General features: G+C 44.4%; 1 protein-coding gene across 1 annotated transcript in view; it reads right to left on the reverse strand.

Moving 5' to 3' along the window:
• Positions 1-24,698, reverse strand: part of LMNB2 (lamin B2) — a 57,709-nt gene that overhangs the window by 27,329 nt on the left and 5,682 nt on the right. Inside the window, exons 2-6 of the mRNA XM_044305632.1 lie at positions 11,179-11,315; positions 2,830-2,986; positions 977-1,102; positions 708-878; positions 57-182 (exon numbers count right to left, since the gene is read on the reverse strand). Coding sequence (XP_044161567.1) covers positions 57-182; positions 708-878; positions 977-1,102; positions 2,830-2,986; positions 11,179-11,315 — 717 coding nt within the window. The remainder of the gene's footprint in view (positions 1-56; positions 183-707; positions 879-976; positions 1,103-2,829; positions 2,987-11,178; positions 11,316-24,698) is intronic.

Raw genomic sequence — 24,698 nt, forward strand, 5'->3', positions numbered from 1 at the left:
CTAATCAAACATTAAGTAATAATTTCATAATCAGCCCACTCAAGTCAATATTGTACCTGCTTCTGCAGACCTGTAAGTTGGTAAGCGAGCGCCTCCACCCTCATTCGTGCCTCACTCAGCTCTTCTCGGACTGCTCCTGCAGCCTGGTCATTGTAATCAGTAGAACGCCTGATGTTGTCCAGCTGCAAATAACAGATATACCTTCATTAAATAGAAAAGATTTGCAAAAGACAGGATCATGTTGAGATCACATCGAAATTTTGTGGATTCCGTTTTACTTTTCTGTCATAGGAGCAGAAAAACAGAATTCAAGGTGTAACCGACATCAATGGCATGACATGTGACGCGCCCTTTAGACTTATAATGGGGTCTGTCTTGTTCAGCATGCTGCAATAATTTTAGTCATATATAATGGAATCTGCGACACAGACATGTGAACAAAGCCTTACAGTAAGAGAGTTGATAAACAGCAAATCAAGGGAAAATTTGGCCCTCCCATAACATTACACATGAATCCTTAAATTAAATTTCATATACGCTAAAACACAAATTTTGTAAAGATCTGCTAGCACACTTGTTTCAATGGAGTGGCAAAACAAACTCTTAAGCCTTATGCTCTGCATCAATGGGTTTACTTTCAAGGATATTAGAAATAAAGCATGAAAAAGGGACAAAAACAGATCACCAAAGGAATAACTTTACATTACCTTTGCCTGGTAAGTCTGCTCCATCTCCTCCTTGTACAGTCTAACTTGTTCGTCATGCTGTTTTCTGAGTTCCTCAAGGGCTTGTGCCAACTTAGATTCATATTCATATCTTTGGCCTTTATCTAATTCTACAAAACTGCGCTCCTGGCGTTTCCTGGTCTCTCTGAACTCCTGAAATATTTATAAAAGTAAAATTGGAACATGGCTGTCAATTTTTACTGGGTATGTAGGAATAAATCAAGCTGTTAGTTTAGAAACAAATGCTGCACCTCTTCATATACATTCTTTCTGAAATCCAGGTCCTCTTGCAGACTCTGGCAACGATTCTCGAAGTCCACACGCATCAAAGTTTCATTTTCTAGCTGCCTCTTAGCAACAGCGTGAGAATCTTCGGCCTGGTGAAGGAACAAAAAAAAAAAACTCTTACCAGAATATACATAACTGAGTAAAGTGGTTGTACAAGATAGTTAAAAATCTCTGACAACCCCAACAACGTGTTAAAGTAAACAAACACTTAACCCCTTACTCCAGGGGTGCTCCCACAGCTGTTTGTTACAACATGACATGGGACAATGTAGCCAATGCCTTCAGTGGTACAACACTGAGGAAAGTGATTGGCTGCAGCAGTGAGGTGCCAATTCCAGGCACATCACTGTCCATATTTTCTCTGCGATATGCCTGCATTTAGCACTTCACTACTGCAGCCAATCACTGTCCTCATGCGTAGACCACTGAGGATAGCGATTAGCAGTGGTCATGTGATGCATTCAATGGTGACTATATGGGTGACTAACTGGCAATTAGGCTTGAGTGAATCGACCTTCAAATCATAGATCCAAAGTCGATTTGTTCAAAAACTTAAATGTTAATGCTGTTTCCTAAACCTCGTCTCGCCCAAAGTCGCAAAAGAATTTGGTCAATTACTACTGTATTCATATCTGCGTATTTAAAAACAATTTAAAATAGGAATCCGAAGTGGGCCTTGGTACCAAGGTACCAGCCTGTACCAAAGCCCAGTTCAGATTCCTATTTTAAATACGCAGGTATGAACACGAAGGTACGAAAAGACAAACTTTTGGCTCCAAGGAGCCTATACATCTTAATGCTGTACGGAAACAGAATTAACATTGAAGTTTTTGAATGTATGAGCCGAAGATTGCCAGTAGGCTTGAGCGAATCAATCAGATAGCTATATAGCCATCACTAAAAACAATGGGCTATCATAGAAGACACAATTTACTATATAACAATAGAGTGCTGCCACCTACTGGCCTGTATTGGTGGTATATTTCAGTAATAGCTATTGGAGCCTGTTTGAGGCTTCAGGCTATTACTGTAACACAATCTTAGCCAGGGAACACTGCTATGGGTGCATGCAGCTCCTGCATCTACACAGCTCAGATGCTGTGGTCACATTTGACCACAGCATCTGAGGGGTTAAATGCATGTGATTAGCCTTAGGACCAATCGTGTACATCTGGGTCTCTGCCGTTTGAAACAGCAGAAATCTGGCGGCTATGGCGCCCACAGCGGGCGCCATCTTTAAAGTGGCGACTTTAAAGGTCGCCAAAGGGGTAAATGTATTCCAGGCTGCTCTTTACTTCACGGTAAAATCAGTCAGAGCTGCTCTGAACTCTGTCTGCCGTCCAGATTTCTGAGAGCTCACTTTATAGCTTGAACAGGCCCTGAACCAAAATAAGAAAATTTCAGATTAAAAGACAGGTGAGCACAAAGTGATAACAGATGAATTCCTGACTGCCTGTGGTATCGACTTACAATTGCATGTAATATGAAGGACTTCTAATCATTGTAACCTGAGTGACCAATAGAGCCCGAGGTGCAGGACTTTCAAACCTGATTAGCCATTTATCGAGTCCTTTGAATATGACTAATGGACACGCACTTCTGGAGAAGAGCCTTGAGCATCAATGGCACCACAGAGACTTCCCCAAAGCGTTCTCCCCCAGAAGTGCTGCCTACTTGTCTTTTCTAGAGGAGCAGAGCACAGCCCTCTCAAAGTACAGTAACTGCTATTCTTACTACCCTTAGGCATCAGAAGATTTCTGACAGCAACACATACATGCCCATTATTCAGTGCAAGAATTAGGAAGACTAAGTGTACCTTAGCGAGCTTAGCCTTTAGATCAGCAAAAGCAGCTTCCAGATTCCGTTTCTCTTCAAAGGCTGCATTAAGTTCAGACTCACTCCGGAAATGCAAGGCCTCCAGGTCTTTATTACGCTGCTGCGCCTGAAGCAGATCGGCATCTTTCTTCTTCAGTCTAGGTAAGAAGGAAGAAGTTATAGCAGGAGGAAAATGGCACAAATGGTAATCTATTGGAGGTGAAACACAAGAGCCCTTTGACACCAAGCATAGAACTGTCCACCGATTGTCTTACAATATGAAAGGTCCTCAGGGCAGCAAAAACATAAAAATACAAACCTGCCAAGGAAATGCAGGCTGCACTTTACCTCTTTGGGGGATCAGGAATAGGGAGAAGGAGGTAGAGACACTCACTGGCTACAGCTGTGATTGAACTGATGGGACCCCCAGAAATGGAGTGGCCCTGTGTGCAGCAGCTCCAATCATTTCTATGGGAGCCCCGGAGATAGCTGAGCACTGTAATATGCCACCTCTCGAAATTCCATAGAAATGAAAGGAGTGGGTGTGCACATGCCCAACCAACTGCTCCATTCATTTTGGAAGGGGACGCTCCACAGGGTATGGTGTCCTGTTCTCATGATCGGTGGGGATCCTAGCAAGACCTCCACTGATCTAATAGAGGTATAACGTTACATAATTGGAACACACCGTTAAAGGGCTCATGCCAGCAGAAACATGGGCATTACCCTGGCTTTAGGGATGTGCTAATGTCAGATGAACGAAGGGCAATGCCAGCATCACTGAAGAGGAGAGGGTGCACTGTCACATATGCGGTGCAGGTGTAGTAAGGAAGCGAGTGAGCCTGCTCCTAGAGCAGGGATGCCCAACCTGCGGCCCTCCAGCTGTTGCAAAACTACAACTCCCACCATGCCCTGCTGTAGGCCGATCTGTCTGGGAATGCTGGGAATTGTAGTTTTGCAACAGCTGGAGGGCCGCAGGTTGGGCATCCCTGTCCTAGAGGGTGACTTGCATATAATTATTTTTTCCTCAATAAGATGGTTACGTTCAGCTGATATTAGCACATCGCTAATGTCAGCCAGGTTAAAGGTCTGTCATAGTGGCTGGCTGAGACTGGCAGGGAAGCTGCTGCCTATTAGCTGTCCAGCTACAATGTCTACATTAGTAAAAGGTACAATGGTAGTTGGTATAAGAGAACATGATCCAGAAAGTTTGAAAGGGAGCTTTAGGTCCCTTGCAGACGAGCGTGTGTCACGCTGCGAGTCCGCAGTACAGCTCCCGGCCTGACCTCCCAGCACAGATTGATTTAGGATGCTATGTAAACCTTAAAGGTCTGGATTGTATTCGATGACGCTGAGAAAATGCTGTCAGTGTTATCCAATACATCCCAGCCCTCTATGGGTTACATAGCATCATAAATGAATGAATGCTATGCGACCCCCTGCAGTGCTGGAAGTTAAGGTCGGGTGCTGTGCTGCAAACCCGCAGCGTGACACCAGCTTGTCTGAAAGGGGCCTTAGGCAAATCCACAGGCATGAGGCAAGCACCACCAAAATAGGACAGAATGAGTGCTATCCGCAGGTATACACAACTACCTGCAAATACAGATACACACCAAGAATGAATGCACCAAGCAAATTTATTGGATCGAGTGCTTAGATATCATAACCTGCTGTGAATTAGAACGGAAGTAAGCTTTAGATGTACATTGAGGACTTTAAGAGAACTGCTGGGCAATGAGAGACATCTTGACACTATATACAGTGATTTTGGACTGGCTGCAGTAGCCAGATGAAACAGAGAAAAGCTTTCTAAACCATTCTAACAGAAACAAACTACAAAACTGCCAGCTAGTGTGACCACAATTTCCAGTGGCTGCTGAGGAGCCCCTGTTGTAGAATGGCTACTGGATAATACAACTAAACCGGTGCATACACTACAAGAGTCCAAGCGCCAGGGGGCAATGGTGTCCACCTGTCACTGCAGATCAACTTGTATTTAGGTACCACATAGTATAAAATAGAATTTGTCACCAGATACACTTAAAGGGAGTCTTTCACCTAAAATGACCATTATACACCACAAACATCATGATATCCATTACATTCCCCATATTATAATCTTACCTTTCATATTGCTGTCCGTCGCCTATTCTCTCTTAAAAACGCTTTTATTCCATATGCTAATTAGGTTCTGAAGGTGCCCAGGGGCGGCGTTTATGCGGCCGCTGCCCAGGCTCCACGGCGCTGTTCAAATCAAACCCCCCCCCTTTCACCCCTCTGGCCCGCCCTCGGTTCTTCAGATACCATCCTCCAGTCAATGACAAATCCGGCGCCTGCGCACTCCATTACCCACTAGGGCAGAGGCAGCAGAGCGTTTAAAGGGAACCTGTCACCGGGATTTTGGGTACAGAGCTGAGGACATGGGTTGCTAGATGGCCGCTAGCACATCCGCAATACCCAGTCCCCATAGCTCTGTGTGCTTTTATTGTGTAAAAAAAACGATTTGATACATATGCAAATTAACATAAAAGAGTCATTCCTTACTTGTGTGACCACAGAAGAGTCATATTTTCAAGCTCTGACTCATCTCAGGTTAATTTGCATATGTATCAAATCGTTTTTTTCCCACAATAAAAGCACACAGAGCTATGCGGAATGGGTTTTGCGGATGTGCTAGCGGCCATCTAGCAGCCCATGTCCTCAGCTCTGTACCCAAAATCCCGGTGACAGGTTCCCTTTAATCCGCATGCGCCGGCCCGTACATCCAGATCTAGCCGGCTGAAGTAAACTGCCAAAATATCGGGATGTACGGGCCGGCGCATGCGCATTAAACGCTCTGCTGCCTCTGCCCTAGTGGGTAATGTAGTGCGCAGGCGCCGGATTTGTCACTGACTGGAGGATGGTATCTGAAGAACCGAGGGCGGGCCAGAGGGGTGAAAGGGGAGGGGTTTGATTTGAACAGCGCCGTGGAGCCTGGGCACCGGCCGCATAAACGCCGGTGTATAATAGTCATTTTAGGTGAAAGACTAACTTTTTTAATGTGATTGTAACAGCCGTAGCACTATAATTTATATATACATTAATAAATCTAACTATGGAGAGAGAGAAAATGGTTAATCCATCTCCAACCCAATTAATCCTCTGTCAATCCCTTCACTAGCTCCCCACTGCCTAGAGAATCCAGTACAAAACACTAAGGCCCCTTTCACACTGGCGAGTTTTCCACACGGGTGCAATGAGTGAGTGGAACGCATTGCACCCGCACTGAATCCAGACCCATTAATTTCTATGAGGCTGTGCACATGAGCAGTGATTTTCACGCATCACTTGTGCGTTGCATGAAAATCGCAGCAAGCTCTATTTTGTGCGTTTTTCACGCAACACAGGCCCCATAGAAGTGAATGGGGCTGCATGAAAATCGCAAGCATCTGCAAGCAAGTGCGGATGCGCTGCGATTTTCACGCACGGTTGCTAGGAGACAATCGGGATAGGGACCCGATCATTTTTATTTCCCCTTATAACATGGTTATAAGGGAAAATAATAGCATTCTGAATACAGAATGCATAGTACAATAGGGCTGGAGTGGTTAAAAAAAACCACCTCAATGTCCACCACCTCAATTAGTACCAGCTAATATAAATTATGACATAAAATAATCGGTATAAATTATTTTATATCGGCCTGAAAGTTCACAGATTATCGGCTCTAAAACAAAAATAAATAAAAAAATAAAAATCAATATCAGTCGATCCCTAATAGGTTGCCCAGTTTCACTAAGAAACCAAACAATGCTGGGACATAACCTACCATAAAGAACTGAGCAGTACTTGCCTACCAAATCCAGAGCTGTCCTTCCAGTTTTGTCAGGCGGGCTCTGTTTACTCAGCTGCACCAAGGATTATACAGCCATTCTGCTATGGATTCTCACAATAATCCTGCCTGATGTGAGCGAGGGAGAGCGCAGACTGTGCGAGTCCAGAAGCAAGGGAGGAGGTACACTGAAAGGAGGGTGCCATCAAGGCTAGGTGGGTGGAGACTGGAGACCTAGTTTGGCTCATGAATAAATCAATCTCTAGCTGGATCAACAAAATGCTACTTTAAAGGGGGAACCTGTCATCACTTTATGCTACCCATACTAACGGCATCATAAAGTAGAGACAGGCGAGTTGATTTCGGCGGTCTGTCATTTATAAATTAAAAGTAAGTGGTTGCCGAGAACCAACATCACAATCATTGCAGACTAGGCCTGGAAAAGAGTAATGGCCACCTGAGAAGAGTCCTGGTTATTCATAAATTCCTGCTCCCCCCTGCCGATGACTGACAGTCTTCTACCTAGGTTTTCTCCCTTTCTCTCTAGGAGAGAACTGCCAATCAACAGATGGGCGAGGAGGGCAGGAGATTAGGAATAACCATGACTCTTCTCAGGCAGATCTGACTCTTTTCAAGGCCTGGGCTGCAATGATTATGATGCTGGTTCTCAGCAACCACTGACTTTTAGCTGATAAGTGACACCGCGCTGAAATCTGCATTTCTGTCACTGTTTTATGCTGCCCTCAGTGAGGCCAGCATACAGGTGATGACAGGTTCTCTTTAAAAAGGAAACCTGAAAACCCCTTTACGCTGCCCTCCGTAAAGTAGTTGGCCTGCCACTTCTCTGCAGTGACACTGCTGCTGAGAATTTACAGTTTAAGGGTCCATTCACACATCCGTTGTGTATTGCAGATCTGCAATACACCGGGCCGGCGTCCCTATAGAAATGCCTATTCTTGTCCGTGCACCGGAAATGCGGACAGCACACTGTGCTGTCCGCATCTCTTCCGGCCACATTGAAAATGAATGGGTCTGGATCCGTTGCTCAACATTGCAGAGCGGATCCGGACCCATTCTACAGACATGTGAATGGACCCTAACACTAGCAGTGCCTGGCAGAAGAGGCTGGATGGTTCACAAGCTCACGCTCTCCTCACCTCTGATTATTAACCATCCTTTTTTAGGGAGAAAATGAAGGATATAAGAGTCAGTGAGTGGGCAGGGAGTGCAGGAGCTCATGAATAGGTGGGATTCTGCTCCGGCAAATGCCGCCAGCATTATAGAGTAAAATCTCAGCGGTAGAGTTACTTCATTAGATAAGTGACAGACTGTTGATTTCGGGCCCCTGTCACTACATTTTGCTCCCCTCGGTGAACGCAGCATAACTGGCTCCCTTCATTACCAGGAAAGAAGAAAAATAAAAAATAAAAAAAAACACCACTTACAGGTTTAGGCCTCTCGCAAAACACGGATGCCAGCAGCGTGCCTTCCGCAACTGGCAGAACAGAACAGATGGCCCATTATAGAAATGCCTATTCTTGTCCGCAAAACTGACAATAGGACATGATCTATAATTTTTGCAGGGCCACGGAATGGAGCAACATATGCGAACAGCACACAATGAGTGCTGTCTGCATCTTTTGCAGCCCCACTGAAGTGACTGGGTCTGCACCTGAGCCGCAAAAAAATGCAGCTCGGATGCGGAACCAAACCACAGTCGTGTGCAAGAGGCCGTATACAGATATTCTGACATGGCTTTTCCATGTTACAGATTTAGTGTAAACCACAGGTCGGTCCAGCCATATGTGGATTCACTGCAGTTTTCTACTGCATGAGCGAGAAAGTCTTATCCACTTTACTAGTACTCACAAAAATCCACAGCGGATATGTACATATGAATCTGCTGCATATGTGCCACATGTAAATATTTCACAGGAACAACATAATGAAGATCAAAGTAGTGTGAGAATGGGGATTAACACCAGTTATCACAAAGTTTATTAAAGTTTTGGGGATAAACCCTACTCCTGTATACTAAACATTATATTAATAATTTTTCTGCTAGGGTACAAAGGGTTATGTCCTGGGCACCCATTCATAGCGAGGACTGTAAGCAAAGAAGAGGGTTTTGCTAAGAAAAATTATTTTATGGTGGGAGCATACTTTTTAGGATTAGGGGGCATTCACACGACCGTATCAGTTTTGCAATCCACAAATTGAAGATTTGCAAAACATGGACGCCAGGGGTGTGCATTACGCATTTTGCGGATCAGCGCGTCCCGAGCTTTGTTAGAAATGTCCTATTCTTGTCCGCATAACAGACAATAGGACCAATTTACAGTCGTGTGAATGCTCCATTAAAGTGACCCTTCCATCTGAACGGGGTATTTATTAAAAACAATATTCATAGTAAGATATTGTCCAGCACAGATAAAACTCCTATATAGATGGTGATCCCACTGTTATTTTACTGCTGCTGTGAGGGAAAGTAGATAGCAGCTCTATTGTTCCCTTGATAGGTAAAGAGCACTATACTCACTCCTCCCCAACCCCTCCCTGGCCGCAGTGAATGGTATGACAGAGACAAGTGAGGGTACTTTCACACTTGTGTTGTGAAGATCCAGCAGGCAGTTCCAGGGACGGAAGTCCGTGTGCAAACCGATAGCATTTGTAGACGGATCTGAATGCAGATCGTCTCTCTGGTGTCATCCGGAAAAACGGATCCAGTATTAATTTTTTTGCATTTTTAAAGGTCGGCGCATGCGCAGATCGGATCCGCCAATGCAGCAATTTTAATGCCGGATGCGACACTATTACATTTAAATGGAAATTAATGCTGGATCTGGCATGCTGCAGTATTTCCTCCTGCCAAATACCGTAAGAGGGACTGAACTAATGCATCCTGAACGGAATGCTCTCCATTTAGAATGCATTAGGATTCAACTGGGAGGAACTCAATACCGGAAAAAAACAACAACACTAGTGTGAAAGTACCTACAGAAACTGACAGCATCCATGTGTTGTCACACACATAAAAACCTGATGACGTCTGTGTGTGGAACACGGAAGAAATTAAAGGGGTAGTGTGCAAGAAGGAATAATACAGGAATGGCACATCAGAGTCATAGAATAGATGCTCCAGAATAGGTATTACATGGGGAATGCATGTAGTTGCTAAAACAGACATAGCAGATGTGACAGGTCCCTTTTAAGCGGTTAAATGACACATGGTGCAGTGCTCCCAACCAAAAGCCTCCCTGTTCCATATCCTGTCCAATTATAAAGTCATACTGGGCACAGATTACACCATTCATACAGCTCATTTTAGATATTCTTATCCCTAGAGACCCTCTAACGCTACTCTTGAATGTAGTCCTGGTATCCATTAGAGGTCAGGGTGCCAGGATGCTCCTCCACGTTAACTGCAGCTAAAGGCTTGACTGCACTCCACTGGAAAAGCTCTACGGGGGGGGCCAGAAATTAATAGTGGTGGGGGATCTAAAGCAAAGCAGAGAAAATTTGGGTGACATGCATAGATGGGCATGTGGTGCTATGGGTCTGATGTCAGAAAGTCCCCGCGTTTACTGAATGCAAGAGTTCCAGCCTGAACCACTGGACCTTGACAAAAAGATTCAGGCACTTCAAGCCCAAGACTGGCCGAACTGATACCCCTTCATCTGAACTGCAGAGATTTGAATAAAAGCCTCTCAAAACTCCTAAAGCCAAACTGTTACAATAATCTGCTGCAAAAGGAATTAGTGAAAGACCTGGAAGAAATCAAAGTGCTCCTGCCTGTCATCGCTGCAGTCCACGTCGGTATTGACCAAGTAGCTGCTCTGTAGATCGGTCAATCAGTGCTTCTGCTCTCTCTGCCTAGGATGTTGCAATGGCCCTGGTGGAATTGGCTCTTTTTCCTATATCATAGGGAAGTCACCGGGAATTGAATAACTCTCGAATCATCATCTTTAGCCATCTCTTATGGAGATTACAGCCCTGTCTCTGAAATTGAGATCTCCAGATATTTTAGTACTGCTCTTCTTACATCCAAGGTGTGGAATAGTTGACCCTTCTGGTTCCTGGGAGTAGCACATGGGTTGTTGGGGCCTTTTAACCTCTGTTTCTGTCCATACAGAGTCCTAGAAAGGAAACTTCCTGTGGGGCTGTCAAGAGGAACGTACTGGATAAAGTGATTTGTTGGCGTGGAAGAAAATTCCAGCTTGCAGCCTGTGGAAACCATGTGGCATGGAATGGGTACTGCCCTTCATGCATAGGTGGACTTTTCGCTCTATCTGGACCTTAGACGAATGCTTTCTTAAATGTATGTCCCTGTGAGAGAGGGTGGGTTATAATGCTGGCAGAGGTGAAGAAATAAACAGACGACCTGACTGTTAGCAGGTCACTGTGCCACCTTTTCTTATAGGGAAGAGGAAAACACAACCGGGTTAGGGTCCTACTACACTCCCTCCCTGGAGGGAGCTGGAAGAGGGGATAAGGATGGCAAGTGTAGGTTATACATTATAATACCTTCTGCATACTTACGTTTTTGTTACTTCATCAAGATCCGATCGATACTTTCCCAACTCAATCTGTAGCCTTGCTTTGTCCCTTGCAGTTTCATCCAATACTTTTCGAGCATCAGCAAGTTCAGTTTCATATAGGTGCTTGATCCCACTAACCTGCAACACAGCAAAAACTGACAGAATTAGTACCGAGCCACACATTCCAGGGCTCCAGACTAAAAAAAATATGAAGGAGCCATTGGCTCCTAACCTGAAAAATTTAGGAGCCAAATGAAATTTTTAGTCGCCAAATGTAAAATATATATAATATAGCTGGGATGCTTAGGAGCATATAAGCCATCTAATGCCTCATGCACATGAACGTGTATATTCTTTCCATGTCCATTCTGTTTTTTTTTTTTTTTTTGCGGGCCGTATACGGAACCATTCATTTCAATGGGTCCACAAAATAAGCGGAAGTTACTCTGTGTGCATTCTGTTTCTGTATGTCCGTACTTCTGTTCCTCAAAAAAATAGAACATGTCCTATTATTGTCTGCATTACGGACAAGGGTGGGACTGTTCTATTAGAGGCCAGCTGTTACGTTCCGCAAAATACAGAATGCACACGGACGTCATCCGCATTTTATGCAGAACCATTTTTTGCAGACCGCAAAATGCATACTGTTGTGTGCAAGAGGCGTAAGTCTGAGAGGACACAATAAGCCCTTTAAGCAGTGCATGTTGATTAGGTCAGCTGGCACATGCCCAATGAGGCAGGTCTGTGAACAGTACCGTACCATGAGATTTTAATTTACTTTTTTACTAGGCCATCAGCACCTACAATGACTGAAAATAATCTAACACAGCAATCTAACTCCTGTTATAGGTGCCAGAAAAGGAAAAAAAAAAAAAAAGGTGTCAAGGCTGTCCATCATTAGTGCATGGACAGCTTAAACCAGGAACACACTAGAAATCAGACCGCAACTGTACATATGTCATTTAGTGCCGATTTGGAAAAATATTAAAGGAGTTGACAAGGGAGGTAAAATTTTTAGTACAGTGCTCAGGGTGGTTTAAAAAGAATCAATCCTCACCACCACTGATCCCCTGCCCCTCCCATTTCAATGCTTAAATGGGTCCCCACTGGTCTCTACACACAGGAAATGCCAGCTCAGTCAATCACTGGTCGAGAAAAGTATAGTGCCATGGCTAGTGATTGGCTGAGCAGGCTTCTCCTGGCATTTCCTGCTTGTGGAGACTGGACCATTAAGTAGAGACCAGTGGAAACCCAGCCGAAGACTGCTGGGCACAACAGCATCACGGCTGGAGTGGCTGGGAATTAATCGGTGAGTGAGTTTATTTTTTTATATTTCCTGCACTTAATTTCTTTTGAATTAAAGTTCTTGAAAATCCCTTTAATTACTAATTAGCCTGATTTATGTATGCAGTAATGATGGTCCTGAGTACTGATCATGTGCAATCAGCACTGCAGAAACTGGGGAACATGAACATATGCAGAATACATACCCATGTTTCAGGCTCCTTGAAGTGTATGAGATTAGGGAAGCCATTAAACGATGCTTATTTTATTCACTATGTACATCCACCTCCTGCTCCCTTGGCTGTTCTCCTTTCTCATGCCAATGGTTTGTAAATGGAGGGCTTCCCAGCACTGGTTGTGCGATTTTTTTATTTTTTTGGCTTTATCCTGCTTCCCCTCCATCATTCTGCGAGGTATCTTCCCCATTTTATCTCCAGTAAGAGGTTATCCAGCTCCAGACACTATCACCACGTGACCTACGACTATAAGGTCTCTCAGCCCGAAAGCGACCATTGAACCTGTAGCCCTGTTCTTTGCCCTTCGAAAGATCCATTGATTCAGGGTGATTTACTTTTCTGGATGGGTGAGGGGAGCCCATCCAGGGAAGAATGTTTGGAGAAGCTCCATTAGGGATCTCAGAGGGAATGTTAGGAGTCTGCACTTTTCAGTGGAGATGCCTCTGGTTCTGTTTCTGAGGCAGAAGGGTCAATTGATTAGGCTAATTTGTCTGTTCTTGGGAGATCAGAAATTGTGTCTGGAGGAAGGTCAGTATGGACTGGTCCCTAAAAAGGGGGGCCTTTGGGGATGGGCTGGATTCAAAGGCACTTGAGGTGTTAGAAACCAAGGAACCAGGCAGCGAGGGGATAAGCAGCAAAGTTTAAGACTTGTTAGTCACATGAGTTCATTGTGAGGGAAAACTGGAGTCCAAAGTCTGCTGGGAACTTGACGGGATTTGCGATGTAGGAGTGAGGGTGGGCGTGGCTTGGGTTCCCGCATCTTGTGCTTCCGCTTCCAGCAGTCTGCTTCTGAATTCACAAGTCCGTTAGATCCCGGCCCGGAGTCCTGCACTCACTGGACCCCAGTGTATGACTGTACTGCGGCGGCAGCAGGAAGCGCACGGCGTCATAGCAACCAATGACGCCGTGCGCTCCTGCACTCAGCAGGACTCCGGGCCGGGATCTAACGGACTTGTGAATTCAGAAGCAGACTGCTGGAAGCGGAAGCACAAGATGCGGGAACCCAAGCCACGCCCACCCTCTATGCCGAGTAGTGTGAGCGAGCGGATCTTCACCCAGCAGCCGACTGCAGCATGTCTGCTGGATGAAAGCCTTTTTTCTTAGAGGCAGAGCAGCGGAGGGTTTAGGCGCAAATGGCGACAAGACTACAAAGTCTTGTCGCCATTTTGCAATTCCAAGTCGCATTGGCGACCATTCTGGTCGCCATCTGGAGCCCTGCATTCTATTCACCCAGCATCTGTATGGGAGCAGAACAGACAAATCTGGATTTACTCAAAGAAACGCCACTGTCCTGGAACTCCTATATTTTGGATTAAAACTGCATTCAGTGATCCTTTTTAAATATCACAAGATGTGTCATGTTTGCAGACTACCTCCTGTAGAATTAGAGGGGTGTTCTCGTGAAGCATAATTGGCGAGTTGGAATAGGGAATATGCCCAACTGCTACTACCAATGACCATGGGTATAAGGGCAGATTTATCAATACTGTCTGAAAGAAAAAAAAAAAAAACTGTTTGTTACCAATGGCAACCAAGCACAGCAAAGTTTTCAAGAGGAGAATACGAATAAAAGCTGGGCTTGGTTGCTATGAGTAACAGTATTTAAGACAGCTCCATAAATCACCCCTAAAGTGTGTAGAATTTGCATAGACATTGGGAGAAATTCTGAAAAACTGCCACTGTTGCCCATAGAAACCAATCACAGGAGAGCTTTCATTTTTTAAGAGCACTATAAAATGAAAAAAGATGCGATGTAATAAGTTGCTATAGCAAACCGTTTTTTGTTCGTTTTCAGGAATATAGCTATATACCCACTGACAAAAAAATAACGCACAAAGGAATTGTTGGCATTGGATGAACCTAAGTGTTACTGTAATGATGATATACTTAAGTGATTACAATATTAGAGCGAAAGGATACGTTTATTGGGGAAAACTGTACAATTGGACGGAGGCTCTAGTACCCTGCTGGGCCACCTGGATACAAGATAAGATATGGTTGGGCACGGGGGCATACAGGTTCCATATGGTATTTTGTGGCAATTTTTTCCACAGATGTTTAAGTCGGGCCTGTAGATCTTACACTCGTAAGTTGCCAAAGCTTGCATCCCAGCCTGTCCCATAAATGCTCGATTGACAATAGGGCTGCAGCTAACGATTATTTGAATAATCGATTAGTTGTCGATAATTTAATCGATTAATCGGGGAAAAACACCAAAATTACTTGAAAAAATTATGTTCAAAGGCCATATTAAAAGAAATTGTGGGTGGCACTGTTATGGAGAGGGGGTCCTGTGGGTGGCACTGTTATGGAGAGGGGGTCCTGTGGGTGGCACTCTTATGGAGAGGGGGTCCTGTGGGTGGCACTGTTATGGAGAGGGGGTCTTGCACATATCGCTGAGTAGTTAGTGTCCTTCATATCACTACTAGGGGTGAACGACTGTTGGATGGAAAATCTCCCCAGATCATCTTACCAGAAGTCGAAGCAGTGTGTCCCATCACAAGAAAAGCAGGACTGAAGCGCTCACCACAAAGCCCTCATACTCGAACCTGACCATCATGGGATCCTAAACACAACCTGGATTCGCCACTAAAGACAATACAGTTCTGGTTCATAGCAGCCCTGGTTTCTAATTCACAACAGCACGGCAAATGAAGGCAATGCTGGCAGGACACATAATTGAAACTGTGACACCAAGTTTCCTTCTGCTAAGTGTCACGACCTGGTCCAGGCAGAGAGAGGGGTGTGTAATTAAAGGGGTATTCCCATCTCAGACAATGGGGGTATATCGCTAGGATATGCCCCCAAATGTCTGATAAGTGCGGGTCCCACCGCTGGGAACCGCACCTACAGCGAGAATGAAGCAGGGAGCGCTGTGACTGGAGGACCCCATCCACCACCAAGCGCTGCTCCCATAGAAGTGAATGGGAGCGCACTACACATGCGCGGCCCATGATCCCATACATTTCTATGTGGCAGACAGCCATAGCCGAGCCAGCGCACGGCTATTTTCAGCGGCCCCATAGAAATGAATGGAGGGCGGCTGCGCATTTCCCGGCTCTGTTCTCATTGTAGGTGCGGGTCATATGCCCCCATTGTCTGAGATCGGAAAACCCCTTTAAAGAGGCTACCTGTGTCTGGATGTTGAACAACAAAACTGTGAGCTACACATGCTTGTCACTGGGTCAAACGAACCTCTCTACTGGTGGTCTGTCCGGCCATCCAGAACATATTCGTCATGTGTGCATGCCCTCACATAACTACTGCTCCCGGCACCTCCTAACAGCTAAGTCAGAATGACCTCGATGGTGGCTAATTTATCGAAAAAACCATTCTGCTTCTCTCAGTCCAATGAGTGCCCCCTCTCAAAGTCTGTCAACTGTCTGCATAATGGAGGCATGTCGAGCAGTCTTTTTATAGAGCAGCAGGTGAAGCACTTTTACATCCTCTTGTGGCAAGACCCAGTGTCTAATCAGATCACACCGGTAATAATTTACATATCTGCCTGAGACATAACAGGAAGCAAGCAAGGGATGAGCAAATCCCGAATTTTACAAAAAGTTTAGATTCTAACAAACCTGAATTTTTTGTGATTAATTTCAGGACAGCGTGAATTAACCCAGTATGCTACTCTGGAACATCTATTCTTATGGCTCTGTGTTGGTCAGACCGATGGCAACGGGGACGGGGGGGTGGCCATTTTCAGAGTGTGCAGGTACACACCCCAACTGGTTACCACCCCTCTGTACCCTTACTGCAGACTGCTAGCAATTCATTCATAACTTCTAGTAGAAATAATAAAGAAATGGCACAACATAGAGCCATAAGAATAGATGTTCCAGAAATGTTATTACATGGGGAATGCATGAAGCTATTAAAACAGGCATGTCAGGAGAAGCGACAGGTCCTCTAACAGCAAAATAAACCTTAATATTTATTACCCCGATTCTGTAGTTTACAGAAACAGCCCATATGTGGTAATATAAGTTAAATCCACGGCACTCCAAGAGTTGATGCAAAAAAAGTAATCTCATTTAATTCTCAATAAACAGAATGCTGTTTAGTATACATCCAGTGCAAATAAATATACATATAGTATTTATGCCATATCAGATAAAGAAATATATCCCGAACGTTTCGGTCTGTGCGACCTTCTTCAGCGGGATCTAAAGAGATATATAACATGCATAGACTGTAATCACACAAATTTCTGAGTATAATAGACATGCTGTATAAATTAAGAAAAAATTGAGCAAAGCAGCGTTACATAATTTTAAGTCCTAATGGTGAATCTAAAGGGATAGGGGGTGAAAAGGTACACAGGGTGAGGGTTAAAAAGCGAAAACCACAGTGGGCACAGGAGTCAGAGTTACTTATATAGATAGCAGTTTAGAAAGCTGGGTTAGCTTATAAGGAAGTCTTCTCTATGTTGCCATCATTCTATATCGCAGTATAAGGCAAGGAGGTCCTGACATACCTGAAGGCAAGGAGAGTGTAGGCATGCGCTGGATCTGGCGCCCTTTTTAATCCGTGTATGGGCGGCGCTCCACGGTGACGTGTGAGCGTCTGTGTGGAGTGAACGCACGCGCCGGAGTGACGTAGTCGAGCAGCGCGCTTGGTGATGACGTTGTTCTGTGGTAGTAGGTATGCCGGAGCGAGTATATCTCCCGTTCGGGAGGAGGAGCGTGCGTCCGGACGTAGTGCGTGCGCTCGCATTGACTCTTAGTTGTAGTGTGGGCAACAGAATGGGCAAGGGTAAAACGGGAGTATCGTGAGGGCTAATGAAATTGTGGAGGCGGCTGTATATCACATAGGAGAGTTATAGTCAAGCTGAAATGGATGGTAGCATCTAGATATCTCCATTTTGTGGTGGCTGCTCGGTCATTCAATATAATCGTCAGATAAAAGTTACTATTCTATGGTAATCTTTAGGTATACATTATATGTTCAAAAAACAAAGATCAAAGTTCAGAGATCAAAATTCAAAGAATGTAGATAGCAATACATCATAAGCATATATAAACGTGTCATGGTGGTGCGGTATATAACCATGATTGTATATACGAACAGAGTGCCATACAGGAGGAAATATCAAACAAGATGGTTGCAGTTATGATGCATTAGGGAAAGGAAATATTAGTAATGCGGATACAGGAATGTGGAAATCTGGGAAAAACTGCTAGCATGGGTTGAGATAGGAGGGGGAAGGAAAAGGGGTTAGGGAGGGAGGGGGAGGGGGGAAAGGGGAAAAAAAGGGAAGGGAGGGACGGGAAAAGGGGTAATGGTCTCACCCATGTTCGCCTAGTCCCCATCAACGATTCTAGAACAAGGAAATAAAATGAAAAATGAGTTATCGTCATGATGATATACGAAAATCACATTCCCTATTGAGACCTTTCGGTTCAAGTGTGTCCAGTTTGTGAATCCAGTATGATTCCCTTTGTTGTAGGAGTGCAATCCTGTTGCCCCCGCGTCTTGGTTGGTGTACATGTTCGATGACCTGGAACCGAAGTTGTGCAATTTGGTGTTTATGTTTTTCAAAGTGTGCCGGTATGGGCAAAAGGAGTTGCTTTGTCCGTATAGTGGATTTATGTTTGCATATACGATCGCGGATGTGTTGGGTGGTTTCACCGACGTAGACGAGTCCGCACGGACACTTGATCATGTAAACGACAAAGGATGAGTCACATGTAAAGTAATCCTTAATATGGAACTGTTTACCTGTGCGTGGATGTGTGATCAAATCACCTTTCAGAATATTAGAGCATTGTCCACAGTGCAGGCATGGGAAGGTTCCATATTTGGGATTTTGCAAAAAACGTTGTTTCGGGATCTTCTGGATCCCGCCGAAGTCCGCTCGGATTAATTTGTCTCTTATATTAGGTCCTCTTTTGTAGCATGTCCGTGGGGGTTTTTCGAATTCTTTGACCGATGGGTCAATAGACACACCTCGTATTCCCTGTGTCACCACTTACCATCCCTTCATGCCTAAAATACACAGTATAGTGCGCCAGAACTGGTCGATCCTACAAAATGCGTACCCATCGGTCAAAGAATTCGAAAAACCCCCCACGGACATGCTACAAAAGAGGACCTAATATAAGAGACAAATTAATCCGAGCGGACTTCGGCGGGATCCAGAAGATCCCGAAACAACGTTTTTTGCAAAATCCCAAATATGGAACCTTCCCATGCCTGCACTGTGGACAATGCTCTAATATTCTGAAAGGTGATTTGATCACACATCCACGCACAGGTAAACAGTTCCATATTAAGGATTACTTTACATGTGACTCATCCTTTGTCGTTTACATGATCAAGTGTCCGTGCGGACTCGTCTACGTCGGTGAAACCACCCAACACATCCGCGATCGTATATGCAAACATAAATCCACTATACGGACAAAGCAACTCCTTTTGCCCATACCGGCACACTTTGAAAAACATAAACACCAAATTGCACAACTTCGGTTCCAGGTCATCGAACATGTACACCAACCAAGACGCGGGGGCAACAGGATTGCACTCCTACAACAAAGGGAATCATACTGGATTCACAAACTGGACACACTTGAACCGAAAGGTCTCAATAGGGAATGTGATTTTCGTATATCATCATGACGATAACTCATTTTTCATTTTATTTCCTTGTTCTAGAATCGTTGATGGGGACTAGGCGAACATGGGTGAGACCATTACCCCTTTTCCCGTCCCTCCCTTCCCTTTTTTTCCCCTTTCCCCCCTCCCCCTCCCTCCCTAACCCCTTTTCCTTCCCCCTCCTATCTCAACCCATGCTAGCAGTTTTTCCCAGATTTCCACATTCCTGTATCCGCATTACTAATATTTCCTTTCCCTAATGCATCATAACTGCAACCATCTTGTTTGATATTTCCTCCTGTATGGCACTCTGTTCGTATATACAATCATGGTTATATACCGCACCACCATGACACGTTTATATATGCTTATGATGTATTGCTATCTACATTCTTTGAATTTTGATCTCTGAACTTTGATCTTTGTTTTTTGAACATATAATGTATACCTAAAGATTACCATAGAATAGTAACTTTTATATGACGATTATATTGAATGACCGAGCAGCCACCACAAAATGGAGATATCTAGATGCTACCATCCATTTCAGCTTGACTATAACTCTCCTATGTGATATACAGCCGCCTCCACAATTTCATTAGCCCTCACGATACTCCCGTTTTACCCTTGCCCATTCTGTTGCCCACACTACAACTAAGAGTCAATATGCGCATGCGCGAGCGCACGCACTACGTCCGGACGCACGCTCCTCCTCCCGAACGGGAGATATACTCGCTCCGGCATACCTACTACCACAGAACAACGTCATCACCAAGCGCGCTGCTCGACTACGTCACTCCGGCGCGTGCGTTCACTCCACACAGACGCTCACACGTCACCGTGGAGCGCCGCCCATACACGGATTAAAAAGGGCGCCAGATCCACCCTGAATCACATCCAGCGCATGCCTACACTCTCCTTGCCTTCAGGTATGTCAGGACCTCCTTGCCTTATACTGCGATATAGAATGATGGCAACATAGAGAAGACTTCCTTATAAGCTAACCCAGCTTTCTAAACTGCTATCTATATAAGTAACTCTGACTCCTGTGCCCACTGTGGTTTTCGCTTTTTAACCCTCACCCTGTGTACCTTTTCACCCCCTATCCCTTTAGATTCACCATTAGGACTTAAAATTATGTAACGCTGCTTTGCTCAATTTTTTCTTAATTTATACAGCATGTCTATTATACTCAGAAATTTGTGTGATTACAGTCTATGCATGTTATATATCTCTTTAGATCCCGCTGAAGAAGGTCGCACAGACCGAAACGTTCGGGATATATTTCTTTATCTGATATGGCATAAATACTATATGTATATTTATTTGCACTGGATGTATACTAAACAGCATTCTGTTTATTGAGAATTAAATGAGATTACTTTTTTTGCATCAACTCTTGGAGTGCCGTGGATTTAACTTATACTGTCTAAACCACTCTCACAGGCACCCACACTGGATCCAAGGTGTGCAGAGTACACAATTATTCTACCATATGTGGTAATAAACTGCTGTATGGGCACACTGCAGTAATCAGAAGTGAAGGAGAGCCAAAAGGTTTTTTTAAGGGCAGATTTTGTTGAAATGGTTTTTGTTGCATTTGAAGAGATCCTAAAAAGGTACCCCTACAGTGGAAACGCGCATTTTGAAAACTAAAAATAGCAATCTGGAACTCCTTATCTGCAGTACTACACATTTATTGCTGTAGATAATACAAAATCAGTGTGACAGATTCCCTTTAGAACACCCTAATAGAACTGTCGAGGCAGTTACAATACTGTAGACCTTTGGTTTAGCAACCTGTGGCTCTCCAGCTGTTGCAAAACTACTATTTCCATCATGCCCTGATAGCAGCAGGTTGTTAGGGCATGATGGGAGTTGTAATTTTGTAACAGCTGTAGAACCACTGGTTGGGAAGTATACAGAAGCGTTGCATTGGGTATTGAACTTTCAATAATCAATACTTTTTTTTTTTACCCGGTTTGATACAATACTGGGATTGCCATTTTTTTAATACTAGGCTGCGTTACAGCGCAGCTTACTATCTTTTCTTATCAGAGAACATTGCACACGCCACTTGTTCTCCTTATCAGCTGCACAGTGGAGAAGGAGGGAGAGCTCCAAAAGGTAGTAGCAGGTTTTGCAAAATTTGGAGGCATGAACAAAGTGCTAGGGCAGCAAAACACATTCAATAGCTGTAGGCCGAACATCTGTCTGCCCCCACACCCTCCCAGCCCCCCATACATTCACGTTAGCCAAATATGTATTTCAAGGGGAGAAAGCTGTCGCTAGTAGTTCTCTCCCCCTACAGATTGCAAGGATATGCCCCCACGGTCTGAAAGGTGCGGGTCCCACCTCTTGGACCCACACCTATCACATAAAGCCTGGAGCCCTAGTGTATTGCCCCCATTGCCAGAGAGTTGGCCAAACGTGCAGAGAACAGCAGGTTCAGCCAACAATGCAATAATGTGTATGGGGGATAGCAACGATACCAAAAAAAAAAAAAAAAAAAAAATTTATCGGGATAAAGACAACAATGAGTATGTCTAGGTAAGGCTACATTCACACTAGCGTTTTTTGCGGATCCGTCATGGGGAGTCATGGTTCTTTTGATGATAAACAACTTTTGCTTGCTGCTGAACCCTTATGCTGGCACTGATATTGAAGAAGGAGATGATCAGAGTTTCTGAATTTCTTGGAGACTTCCAGGTACGTAGTAATCTTCTGACGTCCAAATTATGATATTTCCTCTCAAGCTCAGATGATGGAATTTTGCAAAAGGATGGAAGAGTTACTTCCTGCTGGCAATGGAACCTAGGAGTGCGTTTAAGGAAAATGCTATCCTCTAACACCGAGAGGTAAGGAGCTCTACAGGAGAAGGCTTGGACTTCTCCTATTCTTCTGGCTGATGTTATTGCTAGTAAAAAGGTGCTTTTTTTGAGTTAAGAGATTGAGATCTCATCCAGAGGTTCAAATGGTGCGTCCATTAAAACTTCCAACACAAGGCTTAGGTTCAAGGGCATAGTCTCAATGTGCCTCTTATAAACCGCTTTACCAACGGCAAGTCTGACAGTCTTACCGCTAATAAGTTTCTTAATGCCGATACCTGTACCTTAAGGGTACTGGGCTTGAGCCCCTTATCGAGCCCTGCTTATAGAAAGTCCAATGAGTGGAATATTGGGCTCTTGACTGTGGTACAAATTGTCTCCTGCGAAATCAACGGAGGCCTTCCATGTTCTTGTATAGATCCTGAAAGTTGTTTCTTTCTTACTGAAAGAAAGAGTGGAGATCACAGCCTCAGACAGACCCCTTTGTTTCAACTGAGCTTGCTCACTCTCCAGGCGGTTAGGTGCAATCTTGCCACATCTGGATGGAACACCGGACCCTGCCGTAGTAGACCTGAATATGCTGGGAGAGGCTAGTATTGTCCCGCTGCGCGATTGAACAGGAGAGGAAACCAGGACCTTTTCGGCCAGAAAGGCGCATTTAGTATTAATTGTGACTTTTCCTCCATCGCCTTTATCAACACTCTTGGAATTAAGATTGTGAGGTAGAAAGATGTAAAGCAGATCTTTTGGCCATGGGCTTGACAAGGCATCCACCATTAGTGCCTGGAGAGGGTACCAAATAGCTCGAGCTGTCCATTTTTTTTTTTTGGCTTGCAAAAAGATCCACCTTCGGAATCCCCCCATTTCTTTGAACATATCGGGGTCTAGAGACCACTCTCCTGCTCTTAAATTATTTCTGCTGAGATAATCTGCTATGTTCTCTTTGCCCTTTAGATGGGCGGCTACTAATGATTTTAATTTTTTTTCTGCCCAACAGAAAATCTTCCCTGCCAGATCCTGAATTCTTTTGGTTTTTGTCCCTCCCTGTCAGTTTAGGTAGGCCACTGTGGTGGGATTATCGGACAGTATTTTTTTTATATGTTGGGACCTTATCGATGGCTGTAGAGACAGAAGCACTTTGTAAACAATCAATGCTTTTATATTTGAAGAGGTTAAGGCCATCTCTGGACTCCAAGTGCCCTGCACCACTTGACTTTGTGTGGCCTCCCCATCCTCCCCTGCTGGCATCTGTTATGATGACCTGATCTCTTGATCTCCAAAAGACTCCTCTTCCACAAGGAGAGAGACAGTTTTACCTTTAAAAGGGTTTCTACCACTTGCTTCTGACACATTTGGTTTTCAGACACTAGCAATCCGCTAGTGTCTGATGTACCATACAAGCTAATTATATTAATCCGTTCAGCCGTTTTGTTAAAAAAAAAAAAAAAAAAAAAAAGGACTTTTATATTTATGCAAATGAGCCTCTAGGTGCTATGCGGGCGTTTTTCCAGCACCTAGAGACTCAGTCTACCTTGCTAAACTGCCGCCCAGCTCCTCGCTCCAGCACGCCCATCTTCAACTCAAATCGATCCTCCCCCTGCTTCTGCCTTCCGAAATCTCGCGCCTGCGCCGTTTGTCGCGGCATTCGGCGCACGCAATGTTTGACCGCTCCCTGCTCAGACATTTCCACTGCGCCTGCTTGTGTGGTTTTGGGCCCATCTGACTGCAGGATTAGATGACCCAATAGCATCATGAATTGCCTGATCAACACTCTTCTGGACTCCCAGAATAGCGATATCCTTTGACACAAGGAAATCTGTTTCTCCCGAGGGAGAAAAGACATAAGGTTGTTGGAGTCTAGTGGGATCCCTAAAAATGTCTTTTGTTGGCTGGGGACTAGATCCGATTTCTGTATATTTATTAACCAGCCTAGTTCCACCATTTTCTCCTGGCCAATCTTTAGATGTCTCTGAAGATCACAAAGGATTTGGGCTGCTATGAATAGATCGTCCAAATATGGGACAATTACTATCCCCTGAAGATGCAAAAAAAAAAAAAACAACTCAGTTACCTCAGTTGCCATGATTTTTGAAAATATTCTGGGGGCTGACACCAACCCGGAAGGTAGTGCCTGGAACTAAAAGTGACATTTTTGACCTTTTAGAAATATCACGATTCTGAGAAATTTTTGATATCCTCTGTGTATTGGAACATTAGATCTGATTGTTTCCATTCTGAATTTCTTGTACGTCACGTATCTGTTTAGTTTCTTTAGATGGATTCTTATTCTGAAAGTCTTGTTTGGTTTCTTTATTAGAAAGATGGGCGAATAAAACCCCCTCGCCTCCTAATCGTTTGGAACTGGGAGGATAACCCATATTTTGCAAAAGAGACAATCTCTCTGATTCTAGGGCCTGCTATTTTTCTATTTGGCGTAATGGTCTCTTGAAAGTGAAGTAATCCGGTGGAGGTGTGTTGAATTCCAGCTTGTTCCCCTATGCTTATTGTATTTCTTACCCAAAGAGGTTGAAATCTTTTTCCAGGCTGAGGAATACATCTTTAGCCTGCCTCCTACC

Source organism: Bufo gargarizans, chromosome 1 (genome assembly GCF_014858855.1).
Source record: "Bufo gargarizans isolate SCDJY-AF-19 chromosome 1, ASM1485885v1, whole genome shotgun sequence".
Lineage (NCBI taxonomy): Eukaryota > Metazoa > Chordata > Amphibia > Anura > Bufonidae > Bufo > Bufo gargarizans.